A 25,495-nucleotide genomic window follows, 5' to 3' on the forward strand; every position below is an offset into this window, starting at 1 on the left:
TGGCGTTTATTAGCCGATGCTGTCTTAAGGCCAACCAGGTAAGACCACTACTTCAGCAGTGCATTAGAACAAGCTGTACTGGCAGGGATGGGAAGAGACTCACTTAACATTTCATTCAAATTCTGACAGAGTTTTGGACTAAAGCACATTTTCAAAACAATAGTTCCAACTGAATCTTAGGGCAAAATGCTTTATCTGTTTTACGAAAAACTCATTTTATATTTAAATAATGTCGTATTTTTATCTGCCAGATGATGATCCCCACACATATAACAACACTGACTAAAACACCCACTTGTTGTGTTAATGACTGTGCAATATATACCTGGCTGCTATACACAGAGGTCTATTTTTGTGTATTGTGTAAATTGTGTGCTTCCTGTATATATCTTTTGTATCTTGGGTGTGTTTGGCTCTTTCTGTCTTTGGCTCTTTCTGCTGTACAAATGAAAATTTCCCCTCTGAGTAAAGGTATTCTGATTCTGATTCTGATATAAAATATCCTTTTAGTGGTGCAAATCTTAAGATAACTAAAAATATTTGACAATTTGTAATCTTGCCAAAAACAGTAAGCTTAATTAGGAATCCAACAATTTCCATCACATTTCATTATTGTGTTAATTGTAAGTATTGTCACTCATTATTTAAAATACAAAAAACCTTTTCCCTAAAATGCCATACAATGTGTTAACTTTACATTTTATTACACGCAACTTTTACTATCTAATCAGTATATATAATTGAGCAAGATAATGTGCTAGCGAGTATTTTAAATAGGCAATTTCTGGTATTAAATTATAATCATTACATTTTAAAGCAGTACCCATACACTCTCACACAGCAACCTCACTGTAACAGCAGGGTTGATATGTTATCACCTCATGCACTGGACAAGCTTGTTATCTATGCTGTGTTTAATTGGCTTAGAGTTCTTGAACCTCTGGCCACAACACCTTGGCAGCAGCAGCGCAGTGTCAGGGGATCAGTGTAATATTATCCACAGGACGGGAAACCAGCTGGGGAGTAGAAAACAGGAGCGACTTGAGGATGTTCTCTCTGCTTACTAAACAGAAACTAAAGAGTGTCGGTTCCAAGGGTGAGGAGGAAGGTGTTAAAGAAAGTATCAATATCCTGGAACTTCTCCCATATCTGCAGGGCCTGCTGTCATGTTTGTGTGTGTGTGTGTGTGTGTGTGTGTGTGTGTGTGTGTGTGTGTGTGTGTGTGTGTGTGTGTGTGTGTGTGTGTGTGTGTGTGTGTGTGTGTGTGTGTGTGTGTGTGTGTGTGTAGGAAAGAGCACGAAAGACAGAGCACACATAAGGTAGAAGTGATCAGAAAAGATGTTGATGTTGTCAAAAAGATCATATTTCCTGGTCTTAGAAAAATATTTAAGGCCGCCCTTCGTAGCTACAAAACAGAGTGAGTTTTATAAGTACAGTGTGACCACTATTGACGATAATTTGCCAAGTGAACGCTGGTGGTAAAGAAGAAAGTAAGGACAACATGACATTAAATATGCCAATAGGGTAAAAAAAAATCAAGAATTATAAAATGGATCGTAATTCATAATAATTTTTTTCTTGTTCCAACTCGAGATGACAAAGCCCTCTAAAATCTTAATTACTATATCCTTCTTCACTATAGTCTAATCTATTATTTACAGATTTCTGGAAGACCTGACTTATTCTGAAAATTAGCAAATCATGGTCGGAGCACTAAAACAGTCGACAACAGGTGAGACCTGTGGCTGCCTGTCATTATCTCATTAACCCATCAATCACACAGATGCACCGCCCTGGGGGAGTATTTGCCAATAGGCACACAGGTGAACCCTTAAATCAGCTTTAGTTGGGCTGCTGAGTAAAAAGCATGTTTGAAAGGTGTGGGAAAGTGAGGCTGGTGTCGGTGAACTTTATGGGGCTTCCCGCCAACTGCGGAGGCAGAGCTAGTGATAACAGTGTCTCTATCATCACTTTGCTTACTACCTATTGAACTAAACTAAACAGTGGCTTTACAATAAGAGGACGGTACTAAGTCCCATTCCAAACAGGTATGCTGCTGCCTTTAATAAGTGCCACAAACTTTATGAATATAATCATACAGCATCAGTTTATTTTTGATCATTGACTTGTGCAGTATTACATAAGAACATTTGACCAGTTTAGATGTATTTTTTCAGAAAGACAGCAGCACATGATCTCAATCTAAATCTGTCTGTCAGCATGTCAGCATGAAGATTGATTTTTATTTAATTGACATCTTAATGTCAGCTGGGATCGCCTCCAGCACCCCTTTGACCCCCCCAAAAGGACTGCTGTAAAAAAAAAAAAAAACTGCTGTAAGGATGGATTTATTGCAGCTTACTTGTAACTTATTTCATTCTAGAATAACTTTTACAATTCTGTCTCATCCACCACCACTTTAATACTCAGCCTGTAGACTAATAACCAAAAGCTCTCACAGAAAGCCACCTAGCACAGGAGCCCCATGTCATAGGCTCTGGCCGTGGATACTTCTTTCAACTCAACGCTACAAATTTATTGACAGCTTTTAAAAAATATTTACTGCCCTACTTCCTCTCCCAGCGGGCACCTAGCCTGTAATCTCCCGACCCGTTTATTAGATCATTTGTCAAAGCTTCAAGCTTTTCTTCTCTCTTTTCTTTTTGTCATCAACCCCTCCTTTCACTTTCTACATGGGGGAATGTGTATGTGTGTATGAACTGTACTGTATGTGCATCTGTGTATGAGAGAGAGAGAGAGAGAGAGAGAGAGAGAGAGAGAGAGAGAGAGAGAGAGAGAGAGAGAGAGAGAGAGAGAGAGAAAGGGAAAAAACAGGGTGAGACAGAGGACCTTGGAGATTAACTCCTTCCATGCCTTCTTTTCCTTTTTAAAACAGAATTTACAGCTGATTAGTCTCCACTGTAAAGACAGGCCCCAGTTCCCTGAAGGAACGCTGCTAAACATTTATGCAAGGCCAGACGTAAAGACCCTTATTAAAAACATGTGTTCTTCCAAAGACCCCTCAGGGAGAATTCTAGAAGTGGACTGAATGAAAACGATGCAGCCTGAAGGCTCATTTTTATCATTGAAGAAATGTGTGTTATTTTAAACAAGACACATGGATGTACAACAAATGACAAATCCCCCCTTTTTTAGTAACCTATATAAAAGTGTGCTCAGAAAGTGTGACAGAGAAAAGAAGTAGGTCAGAAAAGTATTTTAATATTAAAGGAATAGTTACGCTTAATCTGCTACAGGTTTTTTTCTTGGCTATGTTCAATACAAATCTGGAATATGTGATAAGTTAAAGCTAATTTATGAACACAATCTAGTTGGTTTTATCTTTACAAAAACAAAGAGTAAAACGTAAAGTGTTATGAGGGTTAATGTGTCAGCCATTTCTTTCCCAGAAGCAATAACTTCCTCAAATCTTGTCATCACCTTGAAAGTGCCAGGCCCAGCAATATTTTATAAAGTATTGGCTAAGATAACTCAAGCCTGTAACCCCCTGTAAAAGCATGTGCCATTTTTACACTATGGTTTTTGTACATATTAAATAAACAAGATATAACGGATTATTTAGGACGGCGCCATAGTTTATGGCCGCTGTACGCAACGTAGGCGTAGTTTCAAACATCGTTAATAGTTATCAAAAAAGTTGTTACTTTTATTTAATTTATTTTTTCCCCAATTTACTCAGCATTCACCTATACTGCCCAGGGCCCGCCCTGGTGGTATCAATCTTTTCAACCTCTTTTAGAAATATTGGCAACTACAGATATTTTCAAAAATGTCAAAGTATTAATTTAAAGACAAATTACCCTCTGATTTAAACCACAAAGTCTGGTAAGCAGACTTAAAATAACTCATACCAAATAGATTTTTGGTTAGCATTCAAAGCTAGCACTGTGGCACAGTGGTCTAGATAATCACCTTCTGTTTTCCCCTCATGTCTGTGTAATGTGAGTGTGTGTGTGGGCAGGAAAGAGTGAGATAGAGCATGAGACGGTGAATGTGAGAGTAAGAAAAAAATAGTAAGAAAATAAAAATTTGAGTGTGTTTTTTTATTGCTGAAGATGTGTACGGTGAGGCGGCGTCTGGCACAGACAACCAGAACCTTAGCTACTGTCGCTGCCAGGCCTCAGCTGCTACGTGTGCTTAGTGCTCACCACGTGCCCACAGAGTACACAAGGCAGCCACAGGTATGTCCCCATCACCCCGGGCCACACCAGTCACAGCCAGGAGGCTGTCAGAACCTTTCGGGTATCCCGTCAAGCTAATGATTTGTGACTGAGTCTGGGCCTCCAGCGCACATGCAATTGTTCCTTTCATATAGCCTCCACTGATGTATTAAGACTTTTCTTGCCAAGTCACAGCCATCAAGGAGGGACCCAGGATCCTGTGTGTCACATGACTGTTTGACCATAAAGACTGTGAATGTATGCTACACAAATCGGAGCTGTGTGCGTGTATGTATCCATTTATCTGTTAGTGGGTTTTCTGTCTGTGGGTGTTCAGAACTGGTATGCCACAGTGGAAAAGATAATCATAATCTGGCTGATGATAAAAATGCGTCCAGGTGGACTGTGTGTGTGTGTGTGTGTGTGTGTGTGTGTGTGTGTGTGTGTGTGTGTGTGTGTGTATTTGTATGTGTGTGTGTGTGTGTGTGTGTGTGTGTGTGTGTGTGTGTGTGTGTGTGTGTGTGTGTGTGTGTGTGTGTGTGTGTGTGTGTGTGTGTGTGTGTGTGTGTGTGTGTGCTGGTGCGTTGGTCTGTTTCTCGGCTTGGATGGGATCATAAAAGGTCCCAGTGCTTCACACAGTTTGTGGTGAATATAATGTTGAGCTGTACACTTCAGCAAAGCCAATGGATTAAAACTGTCACACAGCAGGCTGGTGCAACAGGGAAAAATGGCCCGCAATCATCTGTTGGAGAAATCCTGCCATCATGGGGCCTGTTTTTCTTCAACAGTCATACACTGGAAGCTGAGAGATACAGACATAACCTGATTTCTTTACTGCTGAGTCATCTGAAGTGTTTCCAAACCTAATTGAAATAGCATACAATAATAAATCCTCATTTTTTAGGTCAGAAATGTTATCTTGATCATTTTTTAAAAAGTGACACGAAGAGTAAAACTCCAGGCATTATTCCATGTTTACCACTTAATGCCAGACCACACAGAGTATATTACATAAAAGACACCAAAAATATAACCAAGTTACGGTTGCTCTACTGGGTTAGTCACTCTCAGCTCAGACCAAAAGGAAAGAAGAATGTGTTATAGACAATGTTTCCAACTAACATAACTTTAGCTATGTGAGATTCAACATAAACAGAAAAAGGAATGAGAAAATAATTGTGGTCGACTGGTGTGTGTGGTAACCCTTTGCAGTCTTCATGTTGGATGTGGTGTGCTTTTTCCAGGGTCTTGGATTTTTCATTATACAGTATGTACATAAACTTGCATATGGCTTGACACACTGTGTTAGAGCTGACTGAGTACATTGTTGATCCCTATTCTAATTAAGATCACAAATAATGGATTCTTTCATGTAGTTTTATGGAGGGAAAATGTTGTGGTGACAGTAGAATGTGTAGCTAAATTCTAATACTTGGTATGTTGCCAGTTTATCCATTGTATTAGTTATGAAATAAGAAACAACAAAAGGTTCTGACCATAGCCTTTACATTAAAGTCCCACTTTTTACATAGTTCTTTGGCCCCAGGGCCGGCAGCAGTTTTACTGGTCTAATATTGGAGGTCCAGCAGAAACGACAGAAATGTACATCAACTTTGGCAAATCAATCCAAAAACACTTGCTTCTCAGATATGTGTATTTGCTGTGTTTCCTGTTTCGTATAACTAAAAGTACCCTGACTATGGGTTTTGTAGTTGAATAAAAAAACATTTTAGAGATGTCACAGGGGGCTCTGGGAAATATTGATAGACATTTTAGACTATTATTATTGATGTGTACTGACTAATTGATTGATGACTTTGAAAGCCAAAGTAAAAAAATCGTACAAAAGAAAAAGGATCACCTCCTCCACTCCCACCTCATAAATGAGTAAATATTCCCCTACTCTGTTCCAAATAATTTCTTTCCAGCTCTGTCCAGGGAGATTTCAGGGAGTACGCAGTATGGTATTTCTCCTTCAGAGGGCTTTAGCTCAGTTGGCTGGAGGGCTAAGGGTCCAGCTCTATCAACTAGCGCCAATGTAAACACAGCAATTCCTTCCCAATTAGAAACGCTAAATGCATTGGACTCGGTGCACTACCAGGGCTGGTGCGTGCAATTAATGCAGCCTTGGTCTCCACTGGCTGCTTCGGATGGCTGGGATGGTTAAGATGTATACAGTTTCAGTTCAAGGCCAGTCAGTGGAAGTCTGATTGGGCAGGTTGGACTCATCATGGAAGTATAAACATGAGGGTGGATGGGCGCTTAGTGGTTGGGGTTTTCTTTGGGTCAGCCGTGCTGGGTAGCACCACAGCCGGCCAGGAAGAGATGTGTGGCGGGGAGGTCATTCAGAGGGGGAGATTAGAGGAAGAGGAAGCTGCATTTCAGCTGTGTAAACTGTTCAGATTTAATGTAAAACTGGAGAGTATGGAGATCAAAACAGTGGGGATCTACAGTATAGGTGTTGTGACACATTCTGGATTTGGATTGGAGTTTCTTTAGATGTGAAATGACACAGGTTACTTACATACTAATACAATTTCAACCGACCTTTTCTAAGAGCTGAAGTATTTGAAGGATCATATTAATTTTAAATAAACTTTCAGTCTGCAATGTGATATCAATACACAATACATATCTCTCTGTTACATGGAAGCTGTGATATCTTAACTTTTTGACTAATTAAATGACAAACAATTAACTTCTCAACTTTTATCTATCGAGCTAACAGGACTCTTCAACAGAGGAATTTTGGATTTTGAATACGTAATTAAGTTATGTACTTGTAGATATTTGCATTTTTACCTGATGTACTGACTTGACACTTAAATTGGTGTGCAAAATACAACAACGTGTCACTTTTTTACCAAACTTACTTTAGTCTATAGAGATCTTTGTGGTTTGTTTTATTATCCATAATGAGGAACAAGCGAGCATCAAAACACAAAACTGTAATAAATCACAGAAAAAACGCTGTATTGGCTCAAAAGTTTTGGAAACAGCAGAACATGCAAGACAATCACAGAAGACCATTGTTCCCGTCTCCTTTTGTCCTGTTGCCATTGTGCATTGTGTGGTCCTGAGGTGTTGGTTTGCACAGCCTGGGGCGCTCCACTCTCTCAAAGATAGTTTGCTAACAGTGCTTTTACTCCATTGCCCCTAATGAAAATCCATACTAAACATTTAGCTCTGTGTGAGAAAGGGGGGAAATTCAATAAGACACATAACACAATTTATAAATTACAGGAAGAACCAATCGAACCAACAGGCAAAATGGAGAAACGTTTTTATGTTTATATTTGTTAGTTTTACTACATTTTAGGAACCACATTAGCAGCTGTCTGCGTGTGGTGAGTTTAAAGAGGTTAAAATCAATTTTCCTCACCAAAATGAAGTCAAAAGCTGTGTTTTTATTCTGTGTTTCTTTTCCACACAGATTATCAGCCATGCCGCCAGAGATGTCTCCACTGAGGTATTCCCCAAACTAATGGTCGCTCATGGACAGTGCCATCGATAGTAAACTAATCTGCAGCCTGCAAGGCACAGGAAACAGATCTAATTAGCACTCATTGAACCATCTTCCAAGGAAACTTTCATCTTTAGACCACTCTGACAACAGGCCTGAAAGCCAGACTAATGTCACTTACTAGTTCTGGGTTTAATGGCTGACTGAAAAACGTCTAATAGATGGATGGGCAGTAAACGAGTGAAGTCATCTGTGTGAAGTTGTTTTTCCTGTTAACATGCATGGCTACAGAAGTGTATTGTGCATACAAAACAAATAAAAGTACTGGTAAAGCTTTATCATATGTTTTTATGGATAGTTAGTTGCTCTGTTATTATTTGTATTTGTTTGTTTTTATTTTATGGTACATACCTCACTTGCTTCCAATTGCTATGGCAGCTCTCATGGGCTGCTGCTTGTTGAACCCAAACAAGTATACTAATATTTGGGGTGATGCTTCCACACTGTGGGTGAAGACATAAAATACACCTAAAGATTGTGACGTTTTGTTCATTCAGACACTAGAGGGCGACATTATATCAATCAAACATCCCGCAAGCTTTGGAGAGCTCTCGTTGTTTATTTACAAGCTGTGAACTTCCTGCCTTAGTAGCTTTGTCCAAAGTAAGCTAACCGGTTGATTAAACTTAAGCTTTCAAGATGGGATGTGATGGTGGCACGATTCCTAAAAGACACGAGCTGGTGAAAGGCCCCAAAAAAGTGGAGAAGGTGTGTAATGCTTATTTTATTCCATTTTAAGTTCATAACTGTTGGCGATGTTGATGTTTTAAGGTTGCTTAACTGTTAGCTGGCTAGCATGTGGCTATTTGCCTAGATAGTAATTTTAACGATTGGGAGCGACATGTTTAGTTATCTTACCTTAGTAATCCACCTATAAAAATGTTTTAGAAAATAAATAAATGTGTGTTGTGGGGCGTTGTATTGCGTGACACAAAGGTTGGCTAACTACTCGACAGCTAGCTAGCTAGGTAACGTTAGCTTTTAAACAGAACAGTTACGCTATTTGTAATAGTAGATTACATTATGTTGTCTATCTGACATTTAGATATGATATAGTGTTTAATCTTGATATTGTAAAATTGTAAAGTTAACTGCTATTTGTGTATGTTTTGCATGGTGTGCTCAGGTTGATAGAAATGCAGAGTTGGCTGCCAAATGGAAATACTGTGCCTTGAGCCAGGAGAAACTCAGACGGCCCATTGTTTCCTGCGAGGTCGGAAGGTAAGAGTTGGCTTTCTGTCTGTCGTCAATCATGCACAAATATTTGCCCTGGTACAACTTCGGAGACAGGTGTTTTAAATTATGCGACAGTGAGGCATCGTGTCACATGCTAATGAGTTTATTGTGGAATATTCACTTATTGCAGCACACTATGTCCTTATGTTTCAGACTCTACAACAAAGATGCTATCATTGAATATCTTCTGGATAAGACTGCTGAGAGACCCAATGCTGAGGCTGTTACTCACATCCGTGGGATTAAGGTATGTTGACACCGTTTCAAACTCCCAAATTCAGAGCTATGCTATGTTGATACGTAGATTTTCATTAATTTCGTATTCAAATTTGTCATGTTTATCCATCTCCTCTGCAGGATATTAAGGAGCTGAATTTGACTGATAACCCCGAGTGGGGTGGGGAGAGAAGAAATACTAAGGGAGACAGATATGAAGACATGCACTGCGGCATGTTCATTTGCCCTGTTGTTGGGTTGGAGATGAATGGCAAGCACAGGTAACAAACAGTAATCATGGAAGCATAAACATGACGTTGCACAAAAGGTTCCACATCTAGAATAAGAATAATCAAAGACTGGTGTTTTATTCCGTCTAATATGTCCATTTGATTTTAAGATCAAAGATCTATCACCAGTCAAGGGTTACATTTACTTCAGATGATAAGATAAGATAAGATATTTTTGGCCAATTCCGTTTTGATCTCCTTGTTTTTAAAGTTTATATGTGGCCTGAAACACTTTTCTGATGCTGCTCCTCTCCTGACCAGTATAACATTAAATCCAAATGTTTTGTTCAAACAATGTTGAGGATTGCTCTCATTCACAAGATTCTTTTTTTAATATCACATACATTAATGTTTCCATTCATAGGTTCTGTTACCTGCAGACTTGTGGCTGTGTCTTTTCTGACAGAGCCCTTAAAGAGATCAAGACAGAAATCTGCCACAAGGTGAGAAATGTTCATATTTTTCCCCCAGTCACTTTGTTCCAAGTTTCTGACCATCACACTATGTCATTCATTACTTTTATTTTCCTAATGCAGTTTATTATTTCACCAAAACATCACTGATCCCTCACTGTTTGGCAGTATTTTTGCTTCTTTGATTCATACAAAGTGTTCTCTTACTACTAATGCTTGGTAAATAAGCAGCATTTTTATCAATGAAGATAACGCAACAGCTTTCTCACATTGGAATGGTTCCAGATGCAGAGTATGTTGCTCAGATGGATAAGAATGTGTGTGAAAATTATGAAGTAAGGTGAAACATTGTACACTGGTTGTATAATGTGTCAACTATAAAGGAAGTTGTAGTAGCCTAAAATAAAACTACTTTCATTTACAGGGATTTAGAATGAGGGATAGTGCAAATCAGTAAACATACACATTGGGAGACTTCATTTTTTAATGTCTGCAATTTTTATAATTTTGCAATCTTACAGGGTTATGATACAAATAGATTAATATATCTTATCAGTTTTGTGTGCATGTTTGTCATAGGTAAATGTCAGCAAACAATTGCTTGTATTTATTACTGTAACGTTTTTGTGTTTTGGTTTCAGAAGGGCAGTTATGCTAAATGACAGCATAGCTGAAGTTAGCTTAGCCAATAGAACACTATTATTTGCAAAGACTGTACCTGCTACAAATCCCTTTGTAGTACAAAGGAAAGCAGGGAGCCTACTCTGATTTGGCACTATTCTATCTATGGATTGTTTTACTTATATGGCAGAAGTTCACTTTTATATGCACTATATTGGTCCTTTCATTTTCTGTATAAAGTTTTGATATTTTCTTTTGGCATTATTTTAGTCATCAGAAACTGTGTCTATAGAGATAGGTTTACTGTTTGCTAGCCATTTCCTGCAAATATACTTCGTGGAGCAATGTGGAAATCAGAAGCAGGCCTATGGAGTATTTGAGGGCCTGACATTTTTAAACTTATGGTCAGAGTTTCTCATGCTACGGCTATTACAAGTTAGCAGAGAGCAGATTAAGTTTAGTGACTGTTGTGGTTTCTGTGGAACTGAAAACAACTTGGCACAGATCACTTGTTTGACTTTTCCAGAAATAGAACCATAAGACAATTTACAGTGCTCTTGTGGGAAACGGAATCTGTGTGCACAGATTTCGGCTCCGATAGACTTATAAGGAAGTACACAATCGGTTGTATTTATAGCCTCTGAGATTTAGGCTGACATTGACTGCTTCTTATTTAATCTCAAATTTGTCCAACATAGTGTAGAGTAGGGTTTGAAGAATAAGAGTGATACAGTGATCCTTAAAGAAATGAGATTACAACCGATAACAAACGGCATGCAACTATATGTAATGTTATAAAACCTAAGCATGTTGGTTTATAAATTAGCAGCATTATAGCATTTAAGTTAAGGAGATTTTCAAATCATGATCTTAACAAAGTCACATACTGTGTGCGAGCAGCAAGACTGCTCTTATCTGTATCCTTTTAACTCGCGTATGTCAGTTTCGCTCACACTGATAAGCTAATGTAAACAGTGCGATAACAGTCACTTTTTAACCATGGTATAACTAGTGAGGACAGTTTTGTCTTCAAAGTGCACTTGCCAAAAAAAAACTACTGATGGAAATCTCACTGTGAACAATATGTGGAGCACTGCTTTTCAAAGAGATATCCTTTTGATGTTTTAATTTCCAGTAAAATTTCAGAGCCCAGGTCATATGTTCAACATTGAGAACAGGCCTTGTCTCTCTTTATTCATGATCCTCTTCTTTTCGCAGATGAAAATATGCTTTATTTCAATACATTTGATTACTCTGCACAGTAGATTTCCCGGCTCGCATTTCATCTTCCACCTGTTCCCTGAATCTTGTTTATTTTGTTTTAGCAGCTGTTAGTGTGCTAGGACGCTTAACTGAGCCATCTCAAAGTGCCTCTCGTACCGTGTCAACATTGGCATTTTAGTATTGTCATTGTGTGCATGTTAGCATACCATCCATAACATATTGTTTAGACCAGTGGTTCTCAACTGGTCAAGCCTCAGGACCACCTTTTCCATCGTCAATAAATCACAACCCAAAGTTTTGAACCACTGCAGTAATATATATACTGTATACATTTAAAAAAATAACAACATTTGTTGGACCGCCTTTAGCTTTGATTACGGCACGCATTCGCTGTGGCATCGTTTCCACAAGCTTCTGCAATGTCACAACATTTATTTCTGTCCAGAGTTGCATTAATTTTTCGCCAAGATCTTGTATTGATGACGGGAGATTCGGACCACTGCGCAAAGTCTTCTCCAGCACATCCCAAAGATTCTCAATCGGGTTCAGGTCTGGACTCTGTGGTAGCCCCACAGACTTGTACAGTAGGCACTAAGCATTATGGATGCATCACTTCAGCTGCCTCTCTTCTTACCCTGATGCGCCCATCACTCTGGAACAGGGTAAATCTGGACTCATCAGACCACATGACCTTCTTCCATTGCTCCAGAGTCAAATCTGTATGCTCCCTAGCAAATTGGAGCTGTTTTTGCCTCACTGACAAGTGGTTTTCTTATGGCTACACAGCTGTGTAGTCCCAATCCCTGAGTTTCCTCTGCATTGTGTGTGTGGAAATGCTCTTACTTTCACTATTAAACATAGCCGTGAGTTATACTGTTGTTTTTCTACGATTTGCTTTCACCAAACGCTTAAGTGATCACTGATCACGATCATTCAAGATTTTTTTCCGACCACTGTCCTTCCTCGAAGATGATGTTTCCACACTGTCCTTCCAGTTTTTAATAATGCGTTGGACAGTTCTTGACCCGATTTTAGTAGTTTCAGCAATCTCCTTAGATGTTTTCTCTGCTTGATGCATGCCAGTAATTTGACCCTTCTGAAACAGATTAACGTTGTTTCCATGACCACAGAATATGTCTTTCGACAGCTACTCACTGCATCAGTTAGGGTTCAATAACTTGTTGCCAGCTGAAACATAATCACCCATGCAGTAATTATCCAATGGGAGGCTTACCTATTTGCTTAGTTAAATCCAGGTGGTGACCTTTATTTTAACCGTTTCTGGTCTCCGACATTTCCAGTGAAACGGCTACTGCACCCACTTTTGGGCCGCGACCCACCAGTTAAGAACCACTGCTTTAGATCACAGCCTCAAAGAGCCACTATCCGAGTGCTTGGTTTTTATTTTAAGAAAGGAAGGACGTTCTTTTCCGATATGTTCTTTATAATCGTTTACACCTGCTACTCTTTAGTAGTTAGTAAACAAAACAAAAAAACAGTGGTTCTTCATGGGAACACAATTAACTATAAATGACGTTAAACAATATGTAATTCACATTCAGGTTATTCAATCATAGTACAGTTGTCTCGGATAGAATCTGTTAAATAGTTTAATAGTTAAATAATAATAAATACATTTGATTTTTGTTTGAACTACATTGCTTCCCCTGTGTATAATAACCCATCTGCTTGTGAACAGTAGCCGCACTGCAGTGGAAGTTTGTCAGTTCCGTTTTTACTGCCCACATTCACAGCCACTAAGGAAGTGCAATTCATTTGAACTTAATGTAGATACACTTTTGTCAGGTGAGAACACCAAGAGTGGTTTCATGCTCCAGCAATGCTGTTGAAGTAGCTGCTGCTTGAGTTGCTCTGTGTGGCCAGCAGCCAGGATGCCTCATTGGGAACAATAGTCTGGTTCAACACCTTGTTCCTGTGCCACTGCTCCAGGCAGTCCAGGGCCTCAGGAAACGTGTTACTCTCAAACTTATTGGCAAACATGCTGTTCCTTTTGACGATCCACGGCAGGTCTTCCACTCCATAGATGCAGATGTCTCGTACATAATGCCCTGGAAAAACACATCAAACCTAATAATTACAAACATAATGCTTTTATTTTTAACCTTTATAAAGGTCATATGAAACACAGACTCAGCCATATTAAATAAATCATCCTATCTGTCTTCTTATCATCTTTCCTTAGTTAAATCTGTGTTGCCTTATCCAGAACACAGTCCTGTAATCCTGTCTGGAGCCAAAGAGCCAAACGAACGCACGGAGCACACAATGTTTATGTCAAAATAAAGATAGAGGATAAAGTATGAGGTAGGCCAATGTTGAAATAAAAAGTGTCATGTGTTTTAGTAAGATTTGCTACAGCAATCCACTGACATGATAACTTGTTTGTAAATCACATGAATATTTAAAAATTGTCAAACATTCACCGAACACCGTTTAACAAGACTAGTGGAATTGAATCCAGATTAAAGATGGACGTGTTGTTACAGATATGACTCAATCACATATTTTTTCATTATTATAAATGACCGTCTGTACTCTACCTTTGCAGCCATTGTGTACTCTTCCCTCTTGATCTCTCCACTTGATTGCCCGGATGTCTCCCTCCCAACCTCCGTCTATGTGGTTGCCTGGAACGTCTTCAAACACATAACCAGACAAAGTGAATTATAATTACATGACCAAATTAAATCACAAAGGTTTACCCTGCACTGTGTGGGAGATGGTCCTGGGTGCTTTTCAAAAAAGAATTTGCATTTTTTATGTAGCTTCCCAAACATTTTTTAAGTTTGTAGTTATACTTCCCTTGCCACTTTGCTTAGTTCTTCTATGGAAATCATTCATATAGATCTAGTCTTTATTTTGACATAAATACATCCCTATAAAGATCATAAAACAAGACAATACAAAGACGTTCTTATTTTTAAACTAGCAATGCTAAATAATGTGAAAAGTCAATGAACGTTTTATCAGAAATTGCTAACATATAAACACAATAATCAAGATCAATATTGCTACAGTTGAGGGTTCAGTTAAAAAGGTTAGAGGTTAAGAGATGGCTTTTTTTCTCTCTCTTTATCTCTTTCTGAAGATAAAACCCTCTTTATTGCAACCTCAAGACAATTGACAAAAGAGGAAATAAGCCCATTGTATTTTAACCAGCCTTTTTAGGATCAACCGGGGACTGGTTTCAGGTCCTGTTCAAGACTTTATGCGGCATTCCTCATAACTCATGTTGTTGCATAAACTGGAAACTGTCATTTCAGTTTACCGTAAATGTTACTTTGACTCAAAAATGAGTAATGACAGGATGAAGGGTGTTGAATGAGATGGGACCCATTGATACAACGTCAGTGATGCATAATATAAATATTAATCATGACATTTTTTGTTATTGGTTTCATTCTTTTTTCCTAACCGATGGTGATTTATAATACGTTTAAATGCTGTGGTTGTCCTTTGAGGATGGATGACATGCATGATTCAGAAAAGATGATTCCAAAAAGCATTATTGCCTTCTTTTGAAGTTGGTAATGTTTTGAGAACATTTTCATTTCACATTGGTGGCAAAAAAAAAGCTTGTTAATGCTTTGCCGAGCATTTTAAAATCTTTGATAGCGATTTTCGATTTGAACTGATCATTTTTCCAGCTAATGCAAACTTCCTACAAAAGGTCCTGCCATAAAAGCACAGTCACTGAGCCTTTGTGAAACCATTAAGGATAAAATATGCAGTTTGACCTTGTTGAATTGATTCTGTTTTTGTAGCTCATGCCATTATTTGCTTAAACATCATAATCACACTAGTTAATTATTAATAGATAAAACATGGATTTGTGCTGCATCATTTTCCCGCACGTATACCCATTAGAAGAAAGCAGTTTACCTTTGATGTGGTTGAGTGTCACCCAGTAGTGCTCGTCTGGACTGAACGTGTCTTTGGACCACTCCAAAAGGTCCTGGGCTATTGGGCTTTTCAGAACAAAGTCTACAAAAGCCCGTGTGAGAGCATAATAGGCGGTTCCAAAATACACTTGCAGATTGTGTGGAGGAGCACCTTTCTTCAGTCTCAATCTTGTCATAGTTACATGTGAGCCTACTATCTCCCTGTGCTGGAGCTGTGTCCTGTGCTTCATAGACTGGGGCTGCTTGACCCCAGGCGTCATGTTCCTGTCCCTCCACTCTTTGCTCTGCATGTACCGCACCAGTTCCAGGTTGCTTTTGACAGGGAAATCCTGTCCACACAGATTCACCACCTTCCTCCAGCCTATATTGGACTTTGATAAATCCTTCATGCAGTTTATATCTGCTTGCAGGCGGGAAAAGCCAGCGTATGTCACTGTCTCTCTTTGGCTGGAGAGGAAGGTATTTTTGAAGCAGCTGACAAGCTTCAGTACAGCCGCCTGGTACTCCACTGAAGCCTTATTATCAACATGAATGCAGTACACATTTTGTGGCATGTAAATGGCGCGTAATAAGCGCACAAATAGCTCTAGCTCCTTGTGAACGGTCATAATGAAAGCTAAAGGGTAGTCCTCCTCCTCGCGACTTAGAGGTCTTGTGATGAAGTGTAGGTCTCTGGTCAAATTGGAACATTGCATGCGACTATTCATAATGTAGCTTTCCAGCTGTAAACAGAAAAACAAAATAGGTATATTAACATCAAAAATACTTTAAAAAGACTCTTTAGTAACATTTCTCGTTATACTTAATGTATAAAAACATACCTGGCAGTCACGCCGGTACGACTCCACTCCTTCCTCCATGCCGGGCAGCGAAGCCTTGCATTCAGTGGAGAAGGACCTGCAACTTGGAGACTTTAACACCTTAGGCTCTGTTGGCATCCTGGTCCTCATGTAAATAACTGAACAGATGATAATACTCATCCCCAGGCACAACAGGAAGCTGCATTTTGTCCCTTCTAGCTTGTGCATAATAAACCTGCTTCACCGTATCCAAACGCCACCACAGATAAAACTCCTGCGAAAAAGACAGATTGGTTATTTGCAGTGAGGACCCCTGAGGGTTGTTAAATAGGGTTAAATATGTAGGTTAGCACTAATTGATGAAGCCAGGTTTTAGATCAAGAAATTATGCTTAGTGTATTGTTGAATTAAGTCTATTATTAACAAGTATATGAGATGAAATTCTTTCTGAAAAACAACATTTAAAAGTAGTTTGATGTGAATATTTTAATCCTGCTAGGAACCTTTTTTTGAAACCAGTGTGGAAATGGTCAGGTGTTTGATAGTATACATTTAATAATTGCTCAATTATCAAGTCTTAATAACAATGTAATTCTGGTTGTAGTTTTTATATGAAGAAAGATTCATATTAATTCAGTAATAAAATGATTGCTTTTTTTTTAGCAGTACTGAAAGCTTTTATTTTAGTGAGTAACATATACACGGTGCAACAGATATAAGAAAAGAAAAGAGATATGAGGATACTCTATATCAAGCTTGCTTGTGTTAGGCGATGTTTTGCCTATGTTTGGTTTGTGAAAGTTAGCAACAATTTGCTCTTTCCTGTCTCTTAATTGAAATACATTTTTTGTTAAGTTTTCCTCAAAATTGCAAAATACTGAAATATGATACAGGGTAAAATAACTGTTAAATCAGTGTGAATTTGGGCTGTTGCCAATGCAGAATATACCAATTGAGTAGCCGAGAGACAATGTCTCCGAGGAGGACTATTCTTATTCTCTATCAGCGAGGCTTTGTCACTTGAGGCCCCTTGCTGTTTAAGCCCTGCAGTTCTTGATAACAGCACAAAAGACAGGGGGGGAGGGGGTTGCAATGGAAATATGTATGTTTCTGATATTCTCACCCGACATGTCAAGCCCACACACACCTTTCTTCACTGACAGTGTGAACCCTGCATGTAAATAGTAATTAGCTTGCTTCTTGATCTGTTCAGTCTGTTAGAAAATAATCATACTTCTAACAATCGTTGTGGGATCTAAGTGTTATATAAGGTTTGATGTCCAGATCAAAAGTCTAAAGCTTATCAAAACAACACACACAAAGACGGGGCAGATTACAGTTGTAAAGATGGAAGGCCAAAGATATGATAAGGTGAGTGATTTACCTTTGAGGAAGTTGATTGTAGTCCTTAAGGTGAAGAAGTAAAACATTAGTCATCAGTGCCTCCTCTGATCATTGTTTGAAAAAAGGTCACTCCGAGCTTGTTACTACAATCCATCCAAGAGTGTTGTGGCGAACACGAGTCTTCATTATCAGCCGTAGTAGTAGTAGTTGTATCAGTAGCCGCAGTTTCCGTCTATTTGTCTGAGCTGAACTTGACTGACACAATTGTTTTGTACAGCGAGTAGGAAGATGTGCACTCTGTTGACATGGTGGCACGGTGCGACAGAGGGCTTTGCATATGCATATTCCTTTTCTGTTGTTGTATTCATTGCTGATTAGGTCGCTCCCCCACATTCCCATGAGACGACAAGCTTTTTCCCTGCCTGGTTACCCGCAGTAACACCCATACACACACCTGATGCACTGGAACACACGCAATAGATTCTCTTCATCTAGGTTTTTCCACCCTCTTCCCCCATACTGCTGCATGCTCATTGATGTCTTGCGTCTTCCTATTTAGTCCTTTTTGTTTTCCTTTATTCTTTTTCACAGCCTGGGTTAGTTTCTTCGTTTCTCCTCTCAAATGGGAATTAAATCCAGTTCCTCCCTGGATTTTAGATTTGATAGAAGCTTTTCTGTCCAGTAGCTGATTTAGCTCTGCAGCATTCGTGTTGATTTGTCCATCGACCTGGATCTCAGCTCAGTAGTAGCCTGTGTCCTCTGTGGTAACAGCAGAGTGACTGACTTCAGAGCAGCACCCACAGTTGGTTTGCTGCTTGGTCAGCTTCTGAGATTATCCCTCTTGTGTTGAACAGAGCGCATGGCTGGAGTTCACACCCACTGAGCCTGCATTATAGCAGCACAATAGATCCCCTGCTGGTTACTCAGGGGTTTAATATTTTTGTTAGAGTAATGGTTTGTTTTCCCGTCATGCTTTTAATGTTTGAGTTTTTAAATGACACAAACAAATATGGATTTTTTAAAAGTCAAACCTTGTAGTATAGCCAATCCAGGAGAAATGGAAAAGTGTTTTAAGGATTGTTTTTGAGAGTGAGATCATTCAGAAGTGACCTGACCCTCAAGTCTCTTTCTCAATCCTGTTAGAAATTCACAAACAGAATGAAAAACAGTAACATATTTACCATTTTAAGTGTTGAATTAACATGCAAAGGAGAAGCTTGTGTGAAAAGTGATAAATTAACCACCGTAATCCAGAACAAAAAACATGTTTATAATTCAGCAACACAAAGTGCTCTATGGCAGGGTTTGTTTCTAGTGAGATGCCCTATAATGTACTGGTCCATTAGAACCATTCATTTTAAGTCAGTTCATTAGAAAACATTTGGCTGGTTACATTCGTTAATAAATAATTACTGCAACCCTTATTTTCCATTAATCGATTTGTTTATGTCCGTCTGATGCCTTCTGAATTTGAATGTGCATGTTTCCATCTGCTTTGCTGTGTTCTTCTGAGGTTGTTTTTTTTCCCGATTTAAAGGCAGCCTGCATGCAAATAAAATCAGAATCGAATGGATGTGGTTGGAAGAACTGAATGTTGATTGCTCATAATTGTTATCATTAATGTTCTCAGCATTATATTTAGTTTGGAAAAAGCCTGAGTCATTTTACTAATCCATTCAAGTGTATGGATTCTTACCACATCAAGCTGGGTAAACAAAGCACGGCTTTGCTAGTCAAAGTTGGACAACATCTACTTATCTGTGTGGTACCTGAAGTTTGGTCTCTGCACACTTTATCATTCATGTTATGAGCTTGTTTTTTTTAAAGAACCCTAACATTTACATGTTGAGTAGATGTATTCGGATAATGCCTTTTAGGAATTGGGTAACCTCTTTATAGAAACCCTTCTTTTTCCTAACACCCAAATACACTGTCTATTTCTAAACACATCATTTCATTTATATTTGCTTAGACAGCATTGAATAAAATGGACATTTAAGTTGAGTGTTTGTGTGTGAGTTAAAGGTACAGACAAGGGAACCTGCACTTAATGGTAATTGTTAATAATCAAAGGTAATTGTTTTAAAAAGATGCTGTCATTTAATAGTTTATTCAACAAACATACTTAGTATTTATATCGTACCTATACAACATGTTATCATTCCATGCTTTAGATCATTTTGTTTATTATTATAACTCTGTTCTCATTTCTTTGAAGGTCATTGTAAGTTTTTATGTTAATGATAATAATAACATTTATACAAAATATAATAACAGTGTTATCGGTTTCGATATGTGATTTGGTAAAAACAAAAGGGACTAATTTAGTACTTCTCCATGCAGTGCAGGGAAATACTGTTAACACAACTAAAAAACCTAAACAAAACTCCACTTCAAAAGGCTTCTGAGGCACAAGAGAGCCTTTCTGGGACTGGGAAGGAGTCCATTGTGAAGGCAGGAATGACGTTTGTGGGGTTTCTTGCAACATTTTCAGAACAAACTGAACATAGAACAATGGTCTCTGCAGCCCTTCTTGCCTCACTTGCCCTTGCTGACCCCTCCTCCACCTGTGTACCGTTATAAATAACTTCACCCGGTGTCTGAAACTGCCTTCAGAAGAAAAGAGAAGACCCCTCATAGTTTAGTTGGCTTGCAAACTAATGGTTATTAAACAATGATGGCAGTAACTTTACAGATTAGATGTTTTCATAAGATAAATTGGAAGACACAAATGCTTGATTTTGCCCTTTGTGAATTACAAGACACACCATCAACTACTAACATTCACCAATGTACTGGTCGAATTACTTTCCACAAAACAGCAATATATTAAACACATGCAATAAGTAATACAAAAACAACGAATAGCCTCAGTGTGTATCTTAATAATATAACAATACATGCATGAACAAAATTCAAAGCATCAAATAAATACTCAAATTAAACTTTCTTGACACAGGCGTCTCATTCTTCTTACCTTTTTTTAATAAGAAATATATACGGTTTGATCACTAAGCTGGGTATAAAGTATTTTCTCTCCTGCCAGTATCTCTAACTTTGTCTGCCATGTTTGTGTTTTAGTGCGGGGACTTGTTTAAAGACGAGGACGTTATCGTGCTCAACGGCACTAAGGAGGATGTGGAGAAGCTGAGGGAGAAGATGGAACAAAAGCGGGCCAAAGCCAAAACTAAGGTGGGTTTTAATTTAGAAAAGACATATTCTGCTCATTCAGGTTCATTTTTGTACTTTGTGCCTCTACTGTGACCTGTTTCCATGCTTTAATGTTCATAAAGGATTTTAGTTTTCTTATACTGCCTGTGCTGCAGCACCTATGTTCCCCCTCTGTCTGAAACCAGAGCCCAGTCTGCTCTAACTGGTTAGTCCGGCTCTGTTGTGATTAGTCAACCGCTTTGAAATGTCCCGCACCTTAGCCTGGCACGTTCAGTGTGTTGGAGCACTAGCCCATAGAAGCGCAAGTGTTACGTAGTGATGTTGCTACATTACAGAAGTAAACAATCAGTCCAATTGAGGCTTTCCTTGCAGTGGGGGGGGGCATGTATGAGATACACATGCACAAAAACCTATAGAACACACTACAGGAAAAGGAAAACCCAATTAAGCATTATAGAGCCCCTTTAAACAGAGTTACAGGTGATCTATGATGATGAGGTCATGTGGGTTGTTGGTGTATAAGTGAAAAAATATTCCTTTTTATTTTTGAGTGATTTTTCTTTTGGATAAGCTTTTGAAAAGTATTTGTCACTTGTATTGTTTTTAAAAAAACTGAATCATGTGATCATAAATACCGTACTTTTCTAAAAAATAATTATTCAATTAAAAACAACAACATGTAATCTTTTTTAATCCAATTATTTTCGCTCCTGTTTTAGAAGTCAAAGAAGAGCAAAGCAGCTGAAACGGTGTCCACACCAGCAGAGTCAAAAGGTTTGTGTGAAGCCCGATGGAGCCATCATGTTAACGCAAATCTGTTAAGCATTTACATAAACAAAGCCAAGCAGCCATCAAAACCTTTACTTCTGCATTGGGATAATGTTTTGAATGGGTGGAGTTAGCTGGGTTATTCAAACAAATGACCTGACATTGCAGTACATACCAGTCGATTAAACATTGAAATACTGTTACTGAGAATGACTGCACATGGTGACACAACTATGATTATAATTCATAATCATCACACATCTTTTTTATCACCTACTTAATGTTTAAGTCTGCATATACTGCAGCCTTTTTGAGACTTTCCATTAAGCGGTTGAGGTTTGACAGAGACGCCAGGGACGTCAGAGTTCTGTTAAACCTCAAAGCGCGTAGGTGTGGATTCCGGTGCGCAGGGCTGTGACCTCAAACATTTTGATGTTTATATTTCTTTGCAAATCAGACGTTTCCATGGAAGAAAGAAATGGAAAGTACAGGTTTTTCCCCCCTTGCTTATTTTACATTGTATTGTACAAAAAAGGGAAAACGCACAATTTAACAAGATATTATTTTTCAATGTAGATACATGGGCTCATGCAATAAAGCAATGAAATGTTCATGCAAATGTTTATAATTTGTTATTTATTATATATAACTTTGTACATTATCCATATTCATATTTAGCTTATTTGAAGAAAATATTGAATGCATTTCTGTGTCTTAATGACTCTGTCTGACCATTGTTTCTCACCTCAGACGACACCAAAGCTCCTCAAGTCGATGGAACGGAGGGGTCTCTACAAAATGATGGTGAAAAGAGCCAGTTAGGTAGATACCCACACGGTTCCTTGATAAATACTGCAATGACTGTGTTGTTCAGTAATTCTGAAAGAGAGATTTTTTAAATAAACAGGTTGAGTGTCTTTGAATTGTTGCCAGATTAATACAATAAAAGGACAACATAGTGAATTGTATAATTAGTTAGCTGATGTCTTCAATTAGAATGTTAAACACAGAAGAACATTTAATAAAGCATGGGCTAGGTGTCAGATGAAACACACATTGGCAAACTTCATTTTTTTTCTTTTAAGGTGAGTTGAGTTTGAATACAGAATCGCTGAAGTGCGGAAGCTAGCCTGTTCTTCTAACAAATAGTTTTTTTCTTTTATGCTGTATCTTCGGTAAAAAAACATCACTCCAGTTAGATAAATTGATGATTATCAAAGAAAGAATTGGAAAATGGATCAGAACAATGCAAAAGATCCTGGTTTAAGATTGGGTTAAGTTAGGTGATAAAGATCATATTACCACTATTCTAATAAGTTATCATCCTTTTTTCATTTTACCACCAGATGTGGCCGGATCCTCCAGCTCCACTGAAGGCAGCAAATTGTCGAAATCCGCCGCCAGCAAGAGGTCCGTCCAGCAAATGACAGAGAAATCAGAGGTCTTCAAATCCTTGTTCACCTCCCACAGCTCTGCCAAGCGAACGAAAGATCAGACATCCAACTGGGTCACCCACACCCCGTACCACTTCTAAAAGCCATCACTCCTATCAAAGGTCCCCATTTTTAGATTGCTCCACATAATGTGACCCATTAAAGACCCATTACTGATAGTTATACAAGCCCAGCAGCAATACACAGACGCACAGTCATTACCCACATGACCTGTAATCACGGCCCAAAAGTCAAACTTATTCCCCTCTCGTCCCTTCAGTCCCCAGGAGCCCAGTGTTTACATGTTGTGAACATTTAGTTAATGGCTCCCCAAGCTATTCAAGCCACATGTTTTGTAACTTTCCTCCCCCATGTATTATCCAGGATCACTGTGTCCTTCGTTACAGGTGCACTGAGGATTGATGCTTAGCTGACTTTATAATCTCTGTCGCTCTGCTGTCTCCTAGTGGACAGAGTGCAGCTAGAGTGATCTCTATAGGATTAAAAAACTCCTTGCAGGTCGTATATTGGCTTGAATTAACTCAAATGAATGCAAAACATTACAAAAGGCCATCTTTAAAGCAGGTCCTGCTGTGTTATTAGGTTTAATTTGTTTCTATAAATGTAAATCTTTAGGTAAATTGCTTCCCCTTTTTCTTAAAAGCTCTATCAATTTAAACTTACCTTTATTTCTTCTATAATACATTCATAGCCGTTGACATTTAGGTGATTTTATTCATTATGTGTGATTTTAGTTGGTTGAAAATCAGTTTAACGCGCTAGATAAAAGCATCTTGCGTCTTTATTAAAACTTCTGTTAGTTTTACATCACAACTGACACATAAAAACCCCACTTAAGTAACTAGTGTAGCAAGACAATAAAAACATATTAGCTCTGTAATATTCCTCATTCTTCAGCATACCAAGGTTTCAATAATTTATGCTCCAGTTTATTAGAAAATCTAGCTAAATTAAAGTTCCATATTTTCTCCACCCTTTTTCAGACATTTTGTTTTTTTTAAGAGATTAAAAATGTTCTTCCTGTTGGCTTTTAGACAACAGTATTTTTTTCCTGCATCTAACAAGCAAAATAAATTTGTATTCAATCCAGTAATTTTTTTTTCTCTCACTGCGTATTTTTGCAGCCTGTATTACTTGTGTATTATTAGTCAACCTCACTTTATTGTGTGTTTTGCCTTTAATATAGGGATTGGTTACACAATGCTCTATGTGGAAGTAAGAGCAACCATTACCTGTGATGATGTTACTAGCAACAACTCCCTGCAGTGGCCTTCATCAAACTATAAAAAGCTCTTCATATGTACAGCAGCTAACATGTGTTTACATGTAGGAGGGGGAGGTGTGAAAACCCCACCTGCTATGAGGTTCAATGTTCAGGCTGTTAATCAAGACACCCATCTGACAGCACCTCACACCATAAATATTTCTAAAACAGAACACGCCGGTTGCTTGGTGGTTGCCAGACATATGGTCTTGCACTGATGTCCACTCGTGTCATCTGAGGTGACAGGAGATCAAATCAGCAGCTTTTCATTAAATAGCCCAGTGGTGCTGGAAACAGAATATCCAAACCTACCTATTTAAATGCATCAAAAATAAACCATGTACATGAGCAGGACATGTTGACATAAACAAGTTAAGAATCCAACCCTGGCCTAATATGCCACTTAGTGTAATGAAAACTTTAAATCTCCAACATAACACTGCGAAGGCCTTGCATCCAGTAGTAAAACACTTAATATGATAATAATGATCAAATTGTGTATTCCTGATTTTGCAAGGACACGGGAGAAGATGTAGTACTTTGATTGTATACCTAAATCTGATATTACAATATATGAGTGTTTTAAAGGGTTAAGATTAAATCGATTTCAAGTAAAACTGAACAAAAACATATTTGGTAATATTAGGGTTTGGCCACAAGGTGACAGCAGAGTCCTCTTCATCCCACCCTCTGAATGTACAGATTGTGGTCGCTGGGTAAAGAGAACATACAGAGGAGTCCGCCTGCTTCTCATTAAATGTAAATTACACCATAAATAATCCAATCTTTGTTTTTAAACATTTAAGTAAACACTGAGTCCTCTTGTCGTCATCCAACAGCAGTCTGTGACATGTTTTTTTTCTGTGTGCTGATGTATATTTGCTCACGTTATGTCATTGAATATCTGGAATTCAAAGATGCTCTAAATAAAAACCCATTAGCTCATGTTCATTTTCTGTTTACATTTATTTTGTAACCGACTTCTTGTTGAAAATGCCTTTGCTCCAAAGACAATGGTGTACTTCGTTACTAACAGCCCATTCGTTTGTGTTGTATATTTTATATAT

The 25,495-nt window shown here is 38.4% G+C and overlaps 2 protein-coding genes across 2 annotated transcripts; one reads left to right on the forward strand and one right to left on the reverse strand.

The window, feature by feature from the left end:
- The first annotated feature begins 8,272 nt into the window (after positions 1–8,272).
- rtf2 (replication termination factor 2) lies at positions 8,273–25,373 on the forward strand. Its single transcript, XM_063910229.1, has 9 exons — positions 8,273–8,412; positions 8,831–8,925; positions 9,094–9,187; positions 9,298–9,437; positions 9,811–9,889; positions 20,853–20,963; positions 21,662–21,716; positions 22,461–22,532; positions 23,057–25,373. Exons 1-9 carry the CDS (start codon positions 8,344–8,346, stop codon positions 23,242–23,244), a joined length of 903 nt encoding a protein of 300 aa, XP_063766299.1. The 5' UTR covers positions 8,273–8,343; the 3' UTR covers positions 23,245–25,373.
- On the reverse strand, positions 13,236–18,624 carry gcnt7 (glucosaminyl (N-acetyl) transferase family member 7). Its single transcript, XM_063910228.1, has 5 exons — positions 17,812–18,624; positions 16,449–16,701; positions 15,608–16,349; positions 14,266–14,361; positions 13,236–13,773 (listed from the first exon to the last, which is right to left on the reverse strand). The coding sequence occupies exons 2-5, from the start codon at positions 16,653–16,655 to the stop codon at positions 13,532–13,534; spliced, it is 1,287 nt and encodes a 428-aa protein (XP_063766298.1). The 5' UTR covers positions 16,656–16,701; positions 17,812–18,624; the 3' UTR covers positions 13,236–13,531.
- Positions 25,374–25,495: the final 122 nt, after the last annotated feature.

This window comes from Eleginops maclovinus, chromosome 20 (assembly GCF_036324505.1).
Source record: "Eleginops maclovinus isolate JMC-PN-2008 ecotype Puerto Natales chromosome 20, JC_Emac_rtc_rv5, whole genome shotgun sequence".
Taxonomy (NCBI): domain Eukaryota; kingdom Metazoa; phylum Chordata; class Actinopteri; order Perciformes; family Eleginopidae; genus Eleginops; species Eleginops maclovinus.